Source organism: Grammomys surdaster, unplaced genomic scaffold (genome assembly GCF_004785775.1).
Source record: "Grammomys surdaster isolate TR1022 unplaced genomic scaffold, NIH_TR_1.0 150, whole genome shotgun sequence".
NCBI classification, from domain to species: Eukaryota; Metazoa; Chordata; class Mammalia; order Rodentia; family Muridae; genus Grammomys; species Grammomys surdaster.
Genome location: NW_021604608.1, coordinates 1,467,175 through 1,488,131, shown reverse-complemented (window position 1 = coordinate 1,488,131; position 20,957 = coordinate 1,467,175). Strand labels below are relative to the sequence as shown.

General features: G+C 45.0%; 1 protein-coding gene and 1 long non-coding RNA gene across 2 annotated transcripts; one reads left to right on the top strand and one right to left on the bottom strand.

Moving 5' to 3' along the window:
• Positions 1–3,302: 3,302 nt before the first annotated feature.
• On the top strand, positions 3,303–19,280 carry Qdpr (quinoid dihydropteridine reductase). The gene is made up of 7 exons (XM_028765303.1): positions 3,303–3,512; positions 5,862–5,954; positions 8,473–8,569; positions 9,441–9,581; positions 14,028–14,136; positions 15,502–15,585; positions 18,654–19,280. The coding sequence occupies exons 1-7, from the start codon at positions 3,417–3,419 to the stop codon at positions 18,757–18,759; spliced, it is 726 nt and encodes a 241-aa protein (XP_028621136.1). The 5' UTR covers positions 3,303–3,416; the 3' UTR covers positions 18,760–19,280.
• On the bottom strand, positions 5,178–7,950 carry LOC114619473. The gene is made up of 2 exons (XR_003711156.1): positions 7,407–7,950; positions 5,178–6,053 (listed from the first exon to the last, which is right to left on the bottom strand). It is a non-coding gene; the product is annotated as an uncharacterized LOC114619473 (long non-coding RNA).
• Positions 19,281–20,957: the final 1,677 nt, after the last annotated feature.

The following is a 20,957-nucleotide window of genomic DNA, read 5'->3' as shown; positions in this document are numbered from 1 at the left end:
TATCTATCTATCTATCTATCTATCTATCTATCTATCTATCTATCTATGTGTCTATTTATCCATCTATTTATCATCTATCTCTGTGTATGTATGTATGCATGTATTATGTATCTCTATCATCTGTCTCTGTGTACGTATCTATCTATCTATCTATCTATCATCTATCTATCTATATCTCTTTGTTTATCTATCTATCTATCTATCTATCTATCATCTATCTATCTATATCTCTTTGTTTATATCTATCTATTGTATGTGTGTATGTATGTATGTATGTGCATCTATCTATCTATCTATCTATCTCATTGGTGACTTTATACATGCATATATATACTGTTACTTTGATCATATTCTTCACCTCTTTCCCACTCTTATTCCCTCACCACTTCCTCTGTATCTCTTATTTCCAGCGAGCTTTTCAGTCTCTGTAATCTGTAGACCCCGGGAATGAATAATTTCTATTCTCCATTTTATACTGTGGCTTTTAGAATTGTGACCTTCACTGTTTTACTGAGTATAGGGTCCTGTGAGACTGGCAATAGCCACTCTGTGAAAATCTTGGGGAGCAAAACTGGGTAAAGGCAGCGCAATAAGCTCTCCAGTGTTGTCAAAGATCTGGGGGGTGGGAGGGCGTCTCAAGTTTCATTGTTGGTCAGTGGGAACCTTGAGATTCTCTCATGGAGACATGTGAGCATGTTATAGAAACGACATAGTTCCCACTTGTGAGGGTACTCGCTACCGTGGCCTCTCCGTAAGGGAAACAAAGAACAGTATTTCTGAAGCTTGTTGGGGGCTCTCTGGTACACAGAGCTTTAGCGTATGATTTAGCATCACTGATGCTCCAGCAGCCCTGTGGGCTGGGCCATTATTTTTCTCATGGGCAAAGCAATGTGGACACTGGGCTGGAATGTAGGTCTTCGAAATACAGCAGCTTACCTTTACCACAGTGGCCTGGAAATAGAAAATGTCTATCTGACAATAAATGAGACAATACATACAAGAGCCCTCGAAGACCGCTTGGCATATTAAGGCATGGCAAATAATGTTAGCTGACATTCTTATTTTAACACTCAGAATGTTTTTGGAGGATAGGATGTACTTAATGCCTTGGAGTCATAGTTCTGTATTTTTAAAAATTTTACAGTCCTGTATTAAATGATGATCTTATATCAGATTTTGATGTCTTGAGGTTTTCAGAAAAATTCTATGGGATACACCTGAGTGTATCCCAGCAAGCTCATGCCATGCTGACTAAAGTGGTGGTCAAGAGGAACCACTCAATGATCGAAGACCAGGTTCAGTGTTGCTCTCTTTAGGCAGGTGTCTGAGAACTCTCATGCACTGTTTTCACAGCCAGCCATAGGATTGTTGTGTACAGGAAAGTGAACTTGCACACACAGATTGTGTGAAACAGTGCCTGGCCTGAGGAGGGCACTAGATAAAAGTGCCTTTCTCTTGCCCTCAGACTTCTCAACAATTCTACCTTGGATCAGACAGCTCCTGACAGTGGAATATTCTGCCAGCCACATCCTGCTGTCTACTGACATAGGTCTGCAGCTCTTAATCTGTTCCAGGTCAAAACTGTGTCAGTTGTGTACAAGGCACCATGTGGGCTGGAAGTGCACAGAGAAGTTCAATATAGCATCTCTCTCTCTCTCTCTCTCTCTCTGAAGGTTACATACAACAGCGACAGATGTTGGTTCTTAGTCAAAGGTGATTTTTACCCATCAAAGCATCTTTGGAAATGTTTAAAGTGTATTTTTTCCTTTCCTTCCCCTTCCTCCTGGCTTCAGGGATTGAATTTAAGTCCTCAAGCATGTTAGGCAAACACACCACCACTGGGTTACATGCCCACCACTCTTTTTATTTTGAAACAGGGTCTCGCTAAGTTACCTAATCTGGCCTTGAATTCAGCCTGTTGTCCAGGCCTTCAGCTTCAGCTTCAGCTCTTGCCTCAGCCTCAGGAGTAGCTGGGATTCCAGGCTTGTACTACCAGGCCTGGTAGAGATATTTTTGATCTCTATGACAGAGGGCAGGGGCTTGCTACTGGCTTCTAGGGTTCCAGTCCAGGGATGCCGTGAATACTATAAACATACAGGCAGTCTTAGTCCAAATTATCTGATGCTAAACGTCAGCAATGCAGTTGTTAAATACCTTGCTCATGAGCAGAAGTAATTAATTTACAAATGGTAACACCAGGATCTGCTGGGGATGGCTGGCATTTGGTGGGCCTTAACTTATCTAGAATATCCCTTACTTGGAATCCCATGCAGCCAGGGACCCATAGGCACACAGTTTAGGACAGGCAGAAAACTTAACATCATTAAATTTGTGCCCCTACCAGACCAAAGACTATTTTGCTAAATACTAATACTATTTTAAATATAGTAGTAACTCCTCATCATATTCTTTGTTTTAAAGGCATTAATCCCAGAAATGGAAAGGTTTAAACAACAGAGCACTACAAATTTTGTATCACTGTTTTGGCAGATTTTCACTTTTAAATGTATTCCCTTTTAGACAGTAGTCTTCCTTTTGAACAAATGCAATGGACTTCCAAAATGCTCCGTTAATTTTAATAACCAGTATTGACAAGACTACTACTGATAGCTACGCACTACTCGATGTACCTTTTACGCTCTTTTTTCCAACTCTAGGCACAGCCTATTATTCACATTTTATTTGCGAGGAAACTGAGGAACAACACAAAACAACTGAAGAAGTTGCTTAGGCCACGCAGCTGTTAGACAATGGGGCCGGGCAAACTTCATCTCTTATTTGGGAGTTAAAATTTTTGGTCTGTTTGTATCTGTAATTACTTTCTCTAACTTGAGCCCAGCAGCGTCTGCTCTAATAAACCCTTGCTTCTGGCTAGGTCGTGGCGCTCCAGAAAGCTCGCTGCCTGAGGGCGGAACTCTGCAGCTGTCCGCACCCTAAGAAGGGTTCACAGAGACGCGGAGAGCGTGCTGCACGCCTACTGGGCTACGAGAGGAGGTGGGGCGGATAGACAGGGCACAGTTTAGAGCACGCGCCTAGGTTGCTACACTCCTATTGGCTTCAGAGCGGTGAAGGCGGGACAGATGGGCGGGGCGTAGTAGAGAGCGTGTCTCTCAGCGGCTTAGTTTCTACAGGTTCACTGAGGAAGGCGTGGTTTACGGTCTCTTAGCCTTAAGGCGGGGAGGGTAGGCGGGGCACAGTTGAGATCACGCGCTCCGGTTTTCGCGCTTCTATTGGTCGAAACAGAAGGCGTGGCTCGGCGATGTCTCTATCTCCACCTCGGGGCGGAGTTTTTTGGGGGCGGGGCACAGGCAGGGGCGGGTGTTCTGGGAAATCTTGAGTTCCTCACCGGGTCTCGGCGAGCAAGGGAGAGCGTTTGGGCTTGGCGTTCAATACCGCGGGAGTCTGTCAGGAGCAGGATGGCGGCTTCAGGCGAGGCGCGCCGGGTGCTGGTGTACGGCGGCAGGGGCGCTCTGGGCTCGCGCTGCGTACAGGCCTTCCGGGCCCGCAACTGGGTAACACTGCGAGACGGCCGCTGCAAGCGGCAGACTCTAGGAGTAGCGGGGAGATCGGGGACTGCCAGCCATGTGCACCGGTGACTAGGCTGCACGCGCACGCACCGGTCTGCTCTGGGCCACAGGTGCCTGGCCTTTGCCCTGCAAAGAGCGTGAGGTGGAGGTGCTCCCTAGGCCTCCTCCAGGCCCAGAAGGTTCAGCGTGACTTGGGAGGGAAGAGGAGCGGTGTGAGCAAACTGGGAGGGGAAAGGCAGAATGAGACTCTGGAATTGGGCTGCCCTAAGTTACTAGCCTAGTGACCTTGAATTGATTCCTTGGTGCCCGCTAGCCTCAGTTCCCTTGCAAAATAAATGACAGTAACGTTCCTGCTTATTCTTGGGCCAATCGTGATGAATAAATGAGATAATAGGTACACGCCGTTTAAGTGTTACCGATACTGCAGCCTGTGTTGCAGGCAATATTATTAGCCCTGTTGGAACTGGTAGTCGAAGGCTCAGCCCCGCAGCTGCTGACATCTTTGCTTAGTAAAGGATATTTCAACTACTTTGTCTAGTCAGATGTCCACTCCCAGACGGTGGCAAGTGAGTACAGAACTGATATTGGCCCCAGCCTTTTAGCAGGGATCAGAATGGCTCGGCTCAGCAGGAATCTAGAATCACTTCTAGGGTAAGCCCTGGAGTTTGGAGCACCTTCCTGAGATTTTAGACAACAGAGAGGGGCACAAGATTTTATTTTGGCTTAAGCGTGGTACAAGAATAATACCACTACCTATCTAGAGCCCTAGAAGACTGGGATATTTTCCACAGTCTTCGACGAGTGGAGACAAAGGCAGCTCTGAAGATGTGAGGTGTGTCTGCCTCCACTGGGCCCTGTACACCTACATATCAGCTCTCCTTGACTCTAACTTCATTGATCTCTTGTGCTGGTTGCCTTTTATTGTCACATTGACAATCTAAAGTCACCCAGAAAGACCATCATTTGATCAATTGCACGGGTCGATTTGTCTGTGCCCATGTCTGAGAACTTGTCCTGATGGATGGTTGACACGGGAGGACTTAGCCCATTATAGGTGGCACTATGTCTGGGAAGGTTGAGCTTTGGCTGCATAAGGAAGCAGCTGAGCATGAGCCAGGCAGCCAGCCAGTAAACATGGTTCCTCCTTGGCCTCTGTATTGAGTTGGATATGCTGATTTTCCTGGGATTCTGTTCCCTCTCCTTCCTGTCACCTTAGGGAAGGCTGGGTGGAGTCGACTTTATTATTCCCCATGGTTTGTGGTATACTAGTAATGAGGGCTGAGTGAGGCTGTAATTGCTCCTAAAGGTAGATACTGACATCTGGGTCTTCAGTCTGAAGGACCTGGAGGTTTCTGAAGTAAAACTTCTCGACGGAGGGGTGACCATCCTCCATGTCACTTTGTTTTTACTGACCCTTTTAATCAGTCACCCGCTTTCTATGGTGGAGAAGATCGCCTCTTTATGGCAGAGCCAGCATTAATACCTGAGTTGGATATCAGCACTGAAGGCTCATTCATCTGCCTTTGCTGAAGGGCAGGGGTCTTCCATAGGACAGCCAGACAACTGTCATCTCTACGAACCCAAGAGTTCGAATTGTGAAGGGTTTTACATTTTGAAATGGTTTTATAACACGAATAGAGTAACAACGAGTGGCACATATAGTTTATATTTCAGCATCTGTCATTTTCAGGATGGTCCATCCCTGCCCCTCTAACTCCATATTATTTGTAGCTGTCTCCTGGGCTAGCAAGTTTACGTATTGGTGGCAGAGATCACAGAGTGACCTCAGGTGTCTTTAGATACATGGAAGGTTTGGCCTTCCGAATCCAGCAGGGAGGGGGAAGGATGGTGTTCAGAGTTGGGGTGCAGTGTGGAAGACAGTGGACCAACTGCAGTCAGTGGTCCCTCAAGGATGTCTGGGAGGTCAGTTGTTGCTACCTTTCTCTAGTGGGTTTTGTTTACATGGTAAATATCCAAAGATCTGAAATGCTTCTAAATCCTGAGCTTTTAAAGAGCTATATGATGCCCTACATGGGAAGTTTCATGCCATGAACCCGGTTCAAGATTTAATTTAAAAGTGCTTTGTAAAATTACTTTTAGACTGAGTATACAAAGTATACTAAACGTGAGTTTTGTGTTTAAACTTCAGTCCCATCCCCAAGATAAGTATATTCAAATAGTTTAGAATCCCATGTTGCAAACTGGAAACATTTCTGGTTCCATGTGTGTCAGTTTAAGTCTCTTCACTTTTTCTTTGCTCCCATTTCTGGGGGTTGCTCCTTAGAGAAGTCACAACCCACCAACTCTTGACCAGAGCTGTTGTTCTTGCTCTAGTGGGTTGCCAGCATCGATGTGGTGGAGAACGAGGAGGCCAGTGCCAGCGTGGTTGTTAAGATGACAGATTCATTCACGGAGCAGGCCGACCAGGTAATTCTAAAAGATCTCTCACGGTGACAGGAGAGGCCCAGGGAGAGTTCCCCTGGCTGTGTTCTTTGTCTGCCAATTCTAAAATCCTCTAGAGGAAAACTTAGAAAACGTGAAAAACAAAAGGTAAATTCTAGGATCTATTTCTGACTGGCTTATTTTGGCAGGTTTCCTTGCCTTTACTATGCCTGTCCTGTGTTACTGGTTTTGCGTGTCTTATGTTTTATATTTGATAGGTTTTTTAAAGTCTACCCTTTAGTTTAAATACTTTAACTCACGTAAACACTTTGCTGATGTATAATATTTTATTTTGTTGGTTGGCTGTGGCTTACTTAGTTTTTCCTTATTGTATGCTTCAGGTTTTCTTATTTAAATTAATTTGCTTTTATTATTTAATGAGAATAGTGTGGTTAAATATCTTTGTATATCTGATATATTTTGAAAAGTGAAGTTAAGCTAGTTCAAAGCATAACAGCATTATTTTCAGTTATGAAATTATGGGCAAATTGTAAAACAGGAAAAACGATGAAAACTCTAGGAACATGTAAATAAATGACACAAACTTAGTCTATAAGAGGGTCTGCTTTGTTGTGCTTTCTCTGGTAGTCTCAGCACTGGCTGATGTTTTATATTCCTTGACTGTTTTAAATCCCAAATGTGGGAAAGATCTTTGCCTAAGGTCACACAGGCAGGAGAGTGGCACACCTAATGTTTGAACCTGGACAGTGGACTTTATGGTTGTGTCCTTCCGTAGTGAGCTGCCTTAAAACAGCATAACACCATGTGGATAAAGTAATAAAAGGTAAAACTCATGGGAAGAACAATGCCTGGTCTTGGAAAGCCAGAGTTCTTCCAGGTGAGGGTTCTGCTCTCAGAGTCTCCTCAGTTCTTAAGTGTAAGTTCTGATATCAGTGTGGGCTTATCTATTTATTATCATTATTGTTATTGTTATTATCAGAGGGAGGAGAAGGGGAGGTGCGTGAATGAATGAGAATGTTATTGTGGGTGCACATGCGGTAGAGACCCGAGGGCAACTTCTGGGAGTCAGTTCTTGCCTTCCACTACTGGGTCCAGGGGTCTAACTCAGCTAACAGGTCATGCGGGAAGCATTTTTATTTGCTGAGCCATCTTGCTAGCCACCATATAGGGTTTTTAATGTCAAAGTTGTTCCCCACCCAAGACTTGACTATATAGAATATATCAGTAGGGCAAAATGCCTTATTATAATCTATAGCTTTTCAAATCTCAATTTTCTTCCATTCCATTTTGAATTTCTTTGTCAACTATATGACACTTGGTTTTGAATTTTGAGGTACCAGAGAGGTAATTTAATCCTAGCATGTGTGAAATTGGTCTCCTGGTCAAGAAATTCAGCTAGGGACAAGAGATTTGAATCTCTAGAAGACTCTTGGGAAGAGAGCAAAATTGAAGAGGCTGGGATTTGGAATTGCTTACCTTATTGTAAGAATGAAGAAAGGTGTGAAAAAGTCAGAGTTCATAGTTGATGTGCTTCCTTGAAGAGTAGGATGGCATGGATACTGGACCCATCCATATGTGGAGAGTAGTTGCAACCTCTGGCAGTCAGGCTCCAGGTTCTGGCCAGAGAGACTTGACTTCTGGAAGAAGGGAGGAGCCTCTAGGATTGTTCAGGGCCATAGGAGGAAGGTCAACAAATAATTAACCAGATTAGGTAAAAGGCACATGATTCTAGAGTCTGTCAAAAAGGAAAGCATTAGGTGTGGTGTGGAGGAAAAGTTTGGTTTTTATTGGCTGAGCATTCCTGTTGAAGGAACAGTTTGAGTCTTCAGAAAAGAAGTAATGGTTCCATGGAGATGCCCCTGGAGAGACGTTGGGTCTTGGTATGAGTTTTCAAAAGATGGAGCATTCTGAACACCTCAGAGGCATTACCTCGGACATTGCAGCAAATAAGAGCCACAGTGGCCAGCCAACATGGCCTGTCTGCCAGACTGCCCTTTAAATAAATGATAATGAGAGTGTGTGGATTTATTCTCAGGGCTTTGAGATTTCAAACATAGAGACCGTTGAAATGAACTCTGTACTCAGCACGTACTAACATTTTGAAGTTGTCTGTTTTCTTTTTTCCTCTTTTGTTGCTTAGTGAGTGATATTTCTTTGTTAAAGTGGTTTTTGTTTGAGATGGGGTAGGGTGAATGAAATGAACCTTCTAGGTCATGAGTTTGTGATTGCTGAAGAAAATCCGTAAAGGCACAAACCAGAACTTCATAAGGCCCTGGTGATGTTCTTAAAATCCCTTTCCCTCCTTTTGTTATTTGACTTCAGGAAGTGCTTATGTCTCTGCCTTCTAGAATGCTCATGTAGAGGCACTACTCTATGGAAGCCATATTGAAAGGTGGTTGGCTTTACTATCCAAAATGCATGGAAATTCTCCCATCTGATTTTCCAGGCCATTTGATGGGCTTGTAAACTGGCTTAAAAAGAAGGGAAAGATAAAGCAAACTCACCTTCCAGTGTGTACATCTTCTTACCTCTTTTGTTTAAGGTCACTGCTGAGGTTGGCAAGCTCCTAGGTGACCAGAAGGTGGATGCAATTCTCTGTGTGGCTGGAGGATGGGCCGGGGGCAATGCCAAATCCAAGTGTGAGTCCTTCTCCGAGTTAATTATTGCTTCTGCTCTGCTCTTTGTCTAGCTGACATGGCTCTGGTATAGATGAGGCGGCAGGCCAGCTGCTTTTCTGTTTGTCTCTTGGGATCCTTGCCACAGTGCCATCTCTTTCTTTGATTTGTGGCGATAGCAGTGGGTGATTTGTAGAGACTGACTGCTCATGGTTCTACAGGCTGGGAAGTCCAGAGCCAAAGGCTAGTGGGTGTTTCCTTTCAGCATTATCCTGTGATGTAAAGTGGGCGGTCTAGAGAGCATGAAAGTAGGGTAGGGGGAAGCCTGACAGTGTGACAGTGTCACTACTTGTTCCTTCCCAGTCTCTAGCAGGGCCAGAAGGCCAACCCAGCTGTGAAGTGGTCACTGTTTCAGTGCCCTTTTACAGACAGACTCTCACAGGCGCTCACTAACTTCATCCATGAAAATGTAACTCTGTAAAGACTGTTTTTACTACTATAGGGTAGTTGTTTCATGGATTTTTATCATTGGTAAAAGCCAGGATAGGGATAGACGTTCTTATTATTAATCTAAGCATCTTTATAAAGTAAAACCCTTTTTGAAGTCATGACAGTTTGAGGAGTCTGTTGACCGCAGAGTTATTCGCTAAAGTCTATTGGCTAAAAATTTGGCAGTTAGCGGGTGAGGAAGCTGAGCCTTGGGAGATGGCATGGCCTGTGTTTGCGTCTGCATCTCTGACCACTGAGCCCTGTGCTGTTTTTACTAGACCCTGTGTTTGTATTAGATCTTCAGAGTCTGGAGGACTCCCTGTAGTGCAGGCAGTGTGAGTTGAGCTGGCCTTCTGGGTTCTTCTCTGGAAATGATGGGCTCACATTTTTTTGTCCTGTTCCCCAGCACTCTTTAAAAACTGTGACCTCATGTGGAAGCAGAGTATGTGGACATCCACTATCTCCAGCCACTTGGCCACAAAGCACCTGAAGGAAGGAGGCCTCCTGACCCTGGCTGGGGCCAAAGCTGCCTTGGATGGGACTCCTGGTAAGCCTTCATTTGTCCATGTGTGCAGTGTGAATGATTCTCCTGCTGCAGCTGCTGGATACTTCCTGGGTTGAGGAGGTACAAATCCATTTGTGCTCCCAGAACTTTCTCATTGGGTGGATTTACTGCCTCTTATCCCAGAATCTTCTTATGAGGAATACTCTTAATCTTGTTCTAGGGAAATAATCTTGGCAAGTGAATTCTTGACCCCGATTCTCTGGTCAAATTTTTTCCAGTTTCTTTAACTGTAAAACAGTGACCATGTTACCTGACTTAAGATCGTCACAGAGTTGTTGACACATAGATAGTGCCTACCATATGGCAGGGCTTACTATATTCACACCAAGTATCAAGTATCATTTTACATACTTCCACTTTACACATGTATTTACGGAATCCTGGTATAGGCATCATTATTACCTTTTCAGTTCCTTGGTTAGGAAATCTAGAGAGCTAAGTGAATTGTCCATGATTATTTAATAATGTGTAGTGAGTATAAATTGAAACAAACCCCTGATCATTTCTGGTATGTGCCACCACAGAGACCTTTTCTTTTGTATTTCATACTCCCTGTATTTGTTTGTTGGGGCTGCCATGCCTTGGCTTGATCAAACAACAGACATGTTTCCTAACATTTCTAGAGGTGAGATATCCAAGACCAAGGTGTTGGTAGGTTGGTTCTGAGGACTTGGAGGTGTTGGTAGGTTGGTTCTGACTCCTTACTCATTGGCTTGTAGATGGCTGCCTTCTTGAATCCTAGATGGTCATTGCCCTGTGTGTCTGGGTCCTAAGTTCTACCCTGTAGAAACACTGTGGTCATTCTAAATGAAGGTCGCACCCTAATGATCTCACTTTAATTAATTACCATTTTAAAGACCTTGTCTATAAATACAGTAACTCTGAATTTAGGGGAATTAACAACAGGCAAGTTTGCGGGATGAGTACATTTTATACATTCATTTAGGGCCAAGGCTGAGGTATTAGGTGACACAGAGGGGTGGGAAGCAAGTTTCATCTGTACTACTTGGGTTTAAAATGTATTCCTTTTTAAATCTAAGTGGTAGAGATCTTGGGGCACTTTCTCAGTTTTAAGTGTAACTGTCTGAACCACGAGTCTCTTGCTAATTAGTAATTTCTTGCTGCTCATTGCATTTCGCATAGCGCAAGAGCTTACAGGTCCGTGGCTGTTGGAGTAATTAAGGCTGTGTAAATGTTAGGTGTCTGTCTGCTCGAGAGCTGCTTTTTATTAAAGGGGACATGGGGCAGAGGTGCTAGAAAGTAAACAGAGAAATGAGTAATAGGTTGACATTTCAGAAACAAAACCCCAGGACTGAAAGACTAATTTTTCTAAAGGATAAAGCAGGCTCCCATTTCCTTTGGTTTATAAGTGTAGCTAGTTTGACGTGATGGTTCATCTTACTGATCCTTCTGCTCTGCACCATTCTGTGCTGTGGTCAGAAGCCACTCTTCAGGAAATGTATGATCATGTTATAATTTGGAAGAAAGTGTTCATAGTAGTTGTATGTACTTTTAAAAAGGGCCTCGTATCTGTGTTGTCCTGTTGAATTATGTCTTGGGTTGCTGGTTGCTCATTTCTTTCCTCTCCAAGCTTCCCAGCTTTTACAGTGTTGGAGTGGAGAGGTAGAGATCTCCCTGTACACTGCTGAGTTTGTTGTATTTTTAAACCATTGGCTCCCTGCCCTCTGATTAGACAGAGAAAGGAGGATGGTGAAATACTTCTAAGTAACTTCTTGAGACCTTGACCCATGTTAGCAATCTGTTGTTACTGAAGCTGGTCAGTGATTGGCTCCTGCATTGGGCTGTGAATCCCACCTCCCTGGACTTAGAATGCCCCATGAGCTGTTACACTTGCAGACCATCTGTGACAAGAGCATCCCTGACTTCAGTTAGCAGAGCCTCCGTGAGTTGTGGGAGGAGAGGAAGCTGAAGAGGGCCTGTGTACTTGTGTCAGGATGTGCTCAAATGGGATACCCTGGGCACGTGCAGCTTTTTGTGCTTGTTATACCTTGGTACATTTATTTTTAAAGTATAAGATTTTAGGCATCTTCTGTGCAATGTGGGTTTTGTTTTTTACTTACCAGAGAAAGGTACCTGGAAAATATGAAGATGACTGTCTCTTGATTACAGTTGAGAAAAACCTTAGCGGTTCTAGGTGGCCTGTCTGAGACCACCTGGCTAGGAAGTGAGGTGTGAGCTGGCAGATGACAGATTGACTGTTGACAGTGTGTTGAGGGTCTGCCACAGCAGCAGGGAGCAGGGAGCCTGTGCTGCTTAATTACTTTGTAGGCAAATACCCTGGATGAGGCAAGGGGAGAAATAGGGGAAAAAGAGGGAGTAGAGAAGGTTCTGTCCCTGGAAATGTTCCACAGAGGAGTTGCTGTGACCAAGGGGCGAGTAGATCTTAGGGAGAAAGTGGAATGTATTTTATAGGCAATGTATTGTTTTCATTAGTGTAATTTTATGAGCCTGTTTTAACCAGCACATACAGGAAATTTCACATGATGATGAAAGACATGTACTTAATAGGAGGCTGGTGCCTACTCAAGCACCTGATCCCTACAGCACTCCCCAGGTCCATTAGTCACAGACTTCAGGCATCCGGAAGCATTCTATATGTGTTCTTGTGTACATCCAGCCTCACTCTCTTTCCATTCACACACTTTTACATTAGAAGCAGTTTTTATTTTTTGGAGCAGAGTTCATCCTGTGTATGTTGGAATGGACTTGAACTCACACTCCAGTGGCTGGGATGGCAGGTATGTGCCATCATGACCATCATGTTCATATAAATAAAAATTTATTGAGGGCTGGGGAGATGGGCTCTGTGGGAAAAGACATTTGCCACCAAGCCCGATGACCTGAATTTGATCCTTAGGACTGTCGTGTAGAAGGAAAAAAAATCTTCCACAAGCTGTCCTCTAATTTTCCATGTGTGTGCTATGATGTGTGCACATGTGCATAGTCTGTCCCTCTCTCTGTCTCTCTGACACTCTCTCTCTCTCTCTCTCTCTCTCTCTCTCTCTCTCTCTCACACACACACACACACACACACACACACACACACACACTAAATAAATAAAGTAATTTAAAAAATATCTTGAATGCCTCTTTCTGAGGTTGGACATGGTGGCTCATACCAGTAATTCATAGACAGAGGTAGGATTGCTGCAAGTTTGAGGCCAAGTGTATTCTCCATAGCTGGTTCTTGTCTAGCCAGGACTACATAATGAGAACCTGTCTCAAAAAAGAGACAGGCTGGAGAGATGGGTCAGTGGTTAAGAGCACAGGAAAGTCTTGCAGAGACCTGATTGGGTTCCAGACACTCACACCAGGCAGCTCACGGCTCCCTGTAACTCCAGCTCTAGGGGAACTGATGCCTGGGGTTTCCAGAACTCTTTGCACTTGTGTAGAGGTGGCCGTTGGCTGGGAGGGCTGTTGATTCTCCTTGAGTCACAGTGCTGAGGAATCAGTGTGGGCCCTTAGCCATCACCTTCAACTTGGGCCCTAGGTTTTTACCCTTGAAGTCAGAGAGCTGCCTAGCATTTCTTCCTGGGCCTGGCACTGAGTCTGGGGGTTCATGGTCAGAGGAGGCTCAATGGCATATGATGGGGGTTTGGTGCCTGGAGGCAAGCAATCCCTTGGAGCAGTAGACTTGAGAGACGGCAGAATGACAGTGATGAACATGAAGACCAGAGTCATAATACCACGGTCTGAGCTATAATAGGTAGCTGTGTAATACACAGTCTGCTGCTCTGCATGTGGGGTAAGGAAGGAAATGCCCCTGTGGACAGTAGATGCCTGCTCCACAGTGGGAATAACTGCTAGTGAGGACGCCATGAGTAGTGATGAATAGGAGGGAGAGTGGGAAAACACCTTCCTCTATGCTTCTGGGCAGGCAGCTCAGTGGAGCTGCCCAGTGCAAAGCCGAGCCCTCTACAACAGCTCAGCAGTCCCTCGAACCACTTGTTCCCCCCAGGGCCTTCCTGGATTTTTCTTGGCTGATATCTTCTTGGGTCTTCAGTGCAGACTTGTTGATGGTTAAGGTGTGAGTTTCAACTTTCATGTGCACATAGACAACCAAGGCTAGAGAATCCGTGACCTACAGTCATCAGGAAAGCAGACTTGAGAGCCCCACTTGTGAAGTGCTCAGCCTAGGACCCTTTGTACTCCTCCGTGCCACCTGAAGAAGGGGAATGGCTAGTGGCACTGTGCCCTTTAAAAAGCTGCATTTTTGGAAACTGGCCCGAGGTCACACCCATGCCTACCTGTCCCGTCACCTTCCTCTGTTTGCTGTTATTCTGGTAGGGCTAGTGTGGGTACCATGCTAAAGGGCACAGCTGTGGCTAAAGTTTTCAGGGAGCAGAGAGATTGAGGAGGTACAGCATCCAACACTGAGGTAACCAGCTGTTTTCTCCACTTTCCCAGGGATGATCGGCTATGGCATGGCCAAGGGAGCTGTCCATCAGCTCTGCCAGAGCCTTGCAGGGAAGAACAGTGGCATGCCGCCCGGGGCTGCCGCCATTGCTGTGCTTCCGTGAGTTCGTGGGGTGGGAGTCCCATTGCTCACACCTTGCCCACTGCTGTGTGCTGATGGCTTGAGAGGCTCTTTCTATCAGGGCTTTGAGTGTGTGTCACCAAAGACCCTTAAGCTCCCATCTGAGTATATTCCCGCCACTGTACAAAGTACCCTAGGCTGGGTGCTTTATAAGCCACAGCACTGTACTCACTCCAATTGTGTAGGCTGGAGAGTCCAAGCAGAGGATGCCAGTGGGTTGATGTCTGGTGAAAGCCTGTTCCTAGATGATACCTTCTCTGCTGTCATAGGGTAGGAGATCAAAGGGGCTCTCTCAGGCCCTTCTGTAGGTACCCCATCCATCGATGGGGCCACACCCTGGCCTAATTATCTCTTAAAGGCCCTACTCTTATTACCCCGAGGGCTAGGTTTCAACCTAAGAGTCTGGCCTGGGAGGCATATTCAGCCCCTGGCAGTATCTCAGAATTTCGACTGTCTTGAGGGTGGGTCTTTCTTTTTCCATCTTTTGTGCTTCCTTTTCAATCTCACCCTTACCCTTAAAGTCATTACACACTTTATTTTAGTTTATATAGTTCTCTTTTCACATTACTATAAAGTCAGTTTCCGAGTACAGCCAGGGCAGCAGTGTGGGGAAATTATGTAGGAGATTGTGGGAATGTACGGGGACATTTCTAACTGACCTGGAAGCAAATCCCTAGTCAGCTGTCTCAGGCAGAGGCTGCTGCCTTGGACATGGCATGTGCTTTCTCAGTGGAAGAGTTCTAGTGCCAACTGGCTTGCCTCTTGCTTTCTGTCCTATAAAGGGCTCCTGGGGAAGCTCTGGGACTGGCTAGCTTTCCAGTCCTTCACTTGTGAGCTGCCCTATGGTTTGTTCTGACTGATGTCTGAATGTTTTGTGCCAGTTCTGTATTCTCTTCCTGAATATCATAAACTTCCTGGAAGACAGCCATATGCTTAAAAAAATAACATTTTACAATTTTGATGTTTTGAGGAATATTACTTCCCATAAATCCTTAGAAAAGAGTCTGCCACATTTCAGAGAGTATACGAGGACTTAATGAGGCACTTGCCTTTGATAAGGCTGTGTTTGGCATAAAGGTAAAATGTAACTCTCCCTGTTTTGTTTCTGTCTGCTCCAAGTGTGAGTCACAACGAGCCTTATTGGATTCCTCTCAGATGTGATTTTTGTTAATGTGGGCAGCTTGCTGGTCTCTGATTATCTTGTCTGATCTCTTCATGTAAATGTCACTCTCAGTGCCAGAGGCTCCCTGTGGCAGTGCTGTGTTTGTCTTTTCATGGTCAAGCACCAGGCTCCTGTTATTACGAAGGCGATGCACAAATGACACACTTATCTCTACATTGCAGTGTTACCCTGGATACTCCGATGAACAGGAAATCAATGCCTGAGGCAGACTTCAGCTCCTGGACACCCTTAGAGTTCCTGGTGGAGTGAGTATCACAGGAAAGGCAGTGACTAAGCAGCCTCCAGGTTCTGTTCGCTGCCCTTTGGGGACTCTCAGTGATCCTGGGCGAGGTTCTGGGGTTCTGAGGGCCTGAGGCAGCTGGTCTAGGAGAAGAGCAGTTATATGAAGGGGTTAATAGCCCTGATATGAATCCTGACTCCTTTTCTTATCCCTGTTTGACCAAAGCATGCATACCTGTAAACTGTCCTAGCACACAGATTGCTCGCCTGTGTAATGATGATGAGAAGGAAACAGGATTGTGTGTGTTATGCACTTGGCAGTGTGTCTGACCCAAGTGTTCAGTCAGCCCCATCTCCTCCTTATGAATTGATAATGTACCCAGGAGCAACTGGAGGTAGGAAGACAGGAGGAAGTCACAGTCATATGTCTCAACCAATGCTGAGCCACAGATGTATTTCCAAAGGCCTAGTCAACTGTTAGTGAACCTGGAGACAGTTTGAAAGCTCACTGGGGAAGGACCTGGTCTTACTTTCTGGTGTTCCTTTGATCTCAGTTCCTTAAAGCCTGCTTTAATAAGTCTGGGTTCACTGGGCTCCTACCACAGCCAGGTGCTGCCTGGACATGAGATGGCTAGGTCACAGTCCCTACAGGAGATGGCCTTCTCCATGGTGCCAATGTCATAGCTGCTTTGATGTCTGTATTGGATGTTTGCAGTTCTGACCTACTGTTAGAAGTCATTTAAATTAAGTGGAGAGAACTTCTATTTATGTTTGAAACAAGCACCCACATAGTGCTAGTTACATATTAAGTAAGCACTATTCTAAACCTTTCCTATTATGGGTTTATGTGTGTGTATGTATGTATGTATGTATGTGTGCATGCATTGGGAGTCAGAGGTGATCGACATTGGGTATCTTCAGCCATTTTCTATTTTTTAAAATGTATTTTATTTTAGTTAATATATGTGCCTGTGTCTGATTGTGGATATGTGCCCATGAACGCAGGTGTTGGAAGAGGTCCCCGGAGCTGGTGTTAGCAGTGAGACGGTCCCTGGAGCTCCCATTACAGGGAGTTATGAGCTGCCTGATGTGCATGCTGAGAGCTGAACTTAGCTCCTCTGCAAGAGCAGTGTGTGCTCCTGTCCACTGAGCCACCTCTGCAGCCTTCCACCTCAGTTTTTGAGAGTCCCTCACTGAACTGGAGGCTCACTGTTGGCTATCCTGGCTGGAATACAAACACCGGAGAGCTTTCTGTCTCCACCTCCTCAGCTCTAAGAAGATAGGCGTGTGCAGCTGTGCCTGACGTTTTCCCCCAATGCTCTTTCAGGAGATCTAAATTAGATCCGTGTGCTTTCGTGGCAAGCACTATACTGACTGAACTGACCCCTCCCACACACACTCAGCCCACACTTTCTATTACTTTATATAATGTTCATAGAAAATTCTTTTTATTTAAGACTAAGTAACCTGCTCAAAGAACAGCAAACCCAGGTTCCTACTTAGACAGTATGGCTACAGGACTGTGGGCCTGATAACCACATGAGCTGGGAGTCATGCTTTATGCTTTAACACGTGACTGAAAAGAGAAGCTGAGAAGACACCATATTTTGGTTTGTGGTTGCTTTTCTATTTCTCTTTAGAGGCCAGCATTCCCACAGTGCTTGAGTGACATATTAACCTAGAATCTAGACTCTGGACCCAACACTGAGGCTCCTGGGCCTGAATACCCAGTCACAGGCAGGGGAATCAGGCACCCTTTGCTCTAGCAATCAGTTCACCCACTTGAAACTTGCTTGCCAAGTTAGCGTGAACTTTGTCTGAAATGCTTGTGAGTACAATGCCTTCTATATGTGGTAAGCATGCCTTCGCTCCCACCTACTCCACACTGCTGGGAAGGCAAAGACGAGACAGACATGTGTGATGAAAATAGAAAACCTTAAATCCCTAAATGTCACTCTTGTTTCTCCCAGAGACACACAGCTCAACTCTAGGCCCAGAGATGGGACCATGATCTGTGACAGTATTTCAGAGTGTTTTATCAGTGCTTTGGTTTCGAGTCCATACACTTTCTTGGCTCGTACAGTATCCAGAGAAGACGCCCAAGTGCCTGACAGCTGACTGTCAAATCTAGTGCTCAGGGTTACATACCAGAACAACAGTGTCCCAGTAAGAGACCTGGAATCCCGACAGTGGATCCTCAGGTGGATGGCCTTCCAAAGGAAATGCCTCACTGTCAGAAACTGTCATCTGCTCGTTGCTTTTTCATGAAAAATTTTGAACTTTTTTCTCCCTGTTTTTTTAAACATCATAAACAGAGCCTCCCTTGTGGTCCAGGTATGCTTAGTTACCCCCTCCACAAACAGCCAATTGTTTTAAGTCCCAACACACTCCACTATAACAGCCTGCTGTTTACATCTTGTTTTGGGCACCCAAGACATGTTTGCTAAAATTGAAGGATGAGTTTGTTTCTTTTTAAACTTGAGAAGGAGCTGAGCATAAGCTGGTTTTCTTCTCTGTGTGTTCTCATGGACACGTCAACCAACTTCACATCAAATGCTGAAGGGCGTGCTCAGTGCTCAGTAGGTGGAGACTCCCCCCCCCCCCCCCCGTCGCCATTCCCTAAAGACAGTACGGTTTTATTACATAGCATGTGTGTCATGTGGGTTACTGTCCATAGTCTGGAGGTGATTGCGGAGCATCTGGGAGAATGTGTGGGTTATATGCAGATAGCATGTCCTCTTATTTAAAGGGTCGGACTGACCTCCTGGGATGACAGAATCCTCAGCAGTCTGGAAACCAACCCCGTCTGGTGCATATATCTGTCTCTTGAAGTTAATCATCTAAAATTGTCTTGTTAATTAAAATCATACTACTCTGTTGTGAAGCATTTTGACCATATAGAAAAGGGCAGAAGTAAAAGCAAAGATTACATTAATTCTGAGTCTGGTACTGAGCTCTTTGGGGACCTGTTTATATATGTCTCTGATGCCTAGTGGCTTTATCACAGTCCCTTCACACCCGAGTCTACCAGTATGAATATTACCATGTGCCTAGAGAATCCTTTAAGAATGTAAAATATCTCTTGTTATTCTAGAACCTTCCATGACTGGATCACTGGGAACAAACGGCCAAACTCAGGAAGCCTAATCCAGGTGGTAACCACAGATGGGAAGACAGAGCTTACTCCAGCATATTTCTAAGCTGCATCTCAGTGCCTGGGAGAGCCCTCTTGAAACATCACTAACCTGTCTGTGTCGCCGCATCTGGCCCCGTGTTTTCTGTATTCCTGTTTGTGGTAACCAGTCTTGTTTGTCTCTTATATAGCATTCGTTTGTTGTCCTGGGATGGTGAGGTATGTTTACGGGAAATGAGCAGAGGCCTTTAGATAGCACCATCAGTGCTGAGGGCCCAGAGAGGTATGTGGGCAGGCCTGCCTCACAGCATCCTAGACTTCTTTGGAGACCTGTTTGATAGTCCTTTCATTTTTTGGCATTGAAATCCAACTTGTTTTTAAATTCCATATTGGTGGCATAGATATAGCTTTTACAGCCTGAAAATTAACTGCGATGAAAATTCTTTGGTGATGTAAGCAAGCAAAACCCAACGGACTCTGTTGTGATATCCTTTTGTGTTCCAGCCTAGGCTAAGTGTCTGTGAGAATCATTTGTGAGTGTTTGGAGTGTTCTTCCTAATAAACACACTTCGTGTCTTGTGTTGTCTATGTCACTCAAGTCCTGAGTTACACACAGTGGTCCTGGAACTGTGAAAGCATGAGGTATGGGGTCTTTTCTCCTGCTGTCATAGAAGAGGGTAACGTCCATCTGAGATGAGTATATTTCACATGGCAACACAGGCTCCAGCCTGTCATGTGCATGTGACTAGAGGGTGTGATGGCTCCGTGAGATCAGAAGCAGCTCTCCATGTGACTGATTCAGACCCTTCTGGTGAAGGACTTGGGATGTAATTCAGTCTGGTCAGTTTACAGATGAGGAAACTGCTGCTCAGAAAGATAATTAGCATCATCATTGCCCATAGGACTTGCGTGAGCATAGAATCCCATTACCAGATGGTTGCAAGTTATAAAGATCTTTAGTTTGCTTTCTCTTTTCATGGAATGAAACATCACTGTCATTATAAGGCAAGGGCTTCAGCATTTAGGATACATCTCTTATATATAGCCATCACCTCTAGTTCCAAAGTATTTTCATTGGAAAAATCAAATCCATGGCCCTTAAACAGTTCTCAGTGCCCGACTCCCTCTGGCTCCTGGCCACCACCCATCTTCATTCTGTTCCAGTGGGTTTTTCTGTTCTGAGTATTTCATAAGGGGACAGTCATAACATCTGACATTTTGTGTCTGGCTCACACATGGCATGATCTCTATTCTCTCTCTCTCTAGACCATGCCTGAGTACATTTCTGTTGGTGATGGGTGAATAATATACTCCCTTGTATCAACAGACATTTTATCATCCAGTTGATACTTGGGCTCTTTCCTTCTTCCTGCTGCTGTGTCTAATGCTGTAAACATTCATATACATGTAATCACACATTGTCAAGGCAGGTGACTAGAGCAGAGAGGAAATAAGCTGGTAACTGCCAATAAAGGTATGCAGAGAAGACCAGGAACTGAGTTCGCTAAAATATCGGGAGGGGCTGGAGAGATGGTTCAGTGGTTAAGAGCACTGGCTGTTCTTTCAGAGGACCTGAGTTCAATTCCCAGCAACCATCTGTAACTCTAGTTCCAGGGGATCTGATGCCTTCTGTGGGTACCAGGTACACATGTAGTACACAGACATATATGCTGGCAAAACACCCATTCACATAAAATTGAACTTAAAAAGAAAAAACTACATAAATTAATCTTGTGCTACTGCAATGAAAATCCTGGAGGCTGGGTAATTATAAAGAGAAGAGGTTCATGCTGCTCTCATTTCAAGAGGTTCAAGGGCCCTGTACTGGCTGGTTTTGTGTGTCAACTTGACAGAAGCTGGAGTTATTACAGAGAAAGGAGCCTCCCTTGAGGAAATGCCTCTATGAGATCCAGCTGTAAGGCATTTTCTCAATTAGTGATCAAATGTGAGAGAGCCCACGGTGGGTGGTACCATCTCTGGGCTGGTAGTCTTGGGTTCTATAAGAAAGCAAGCTGAGCAAGCCAGGGGAAGCAAGCCAGTAAGTAACATCTCTCAGTGGCCTCTGCATCAGCTCCTGCTTCCTGACCTGCTTGAGTTCCAGTCCTGAATTCCTTTGGTGATCAACAGCAATGTAGAAGTGGAAGTGTAAGGTAAAATAAACCCTTTCCTTCTGAACTTACTTCTTATGGTGTTTTGTGCAGGAATAGAAACCCTAACTAAGACAAATTGGTACTAGCATAACGGGGTATTCCTAAGACAGGCTCC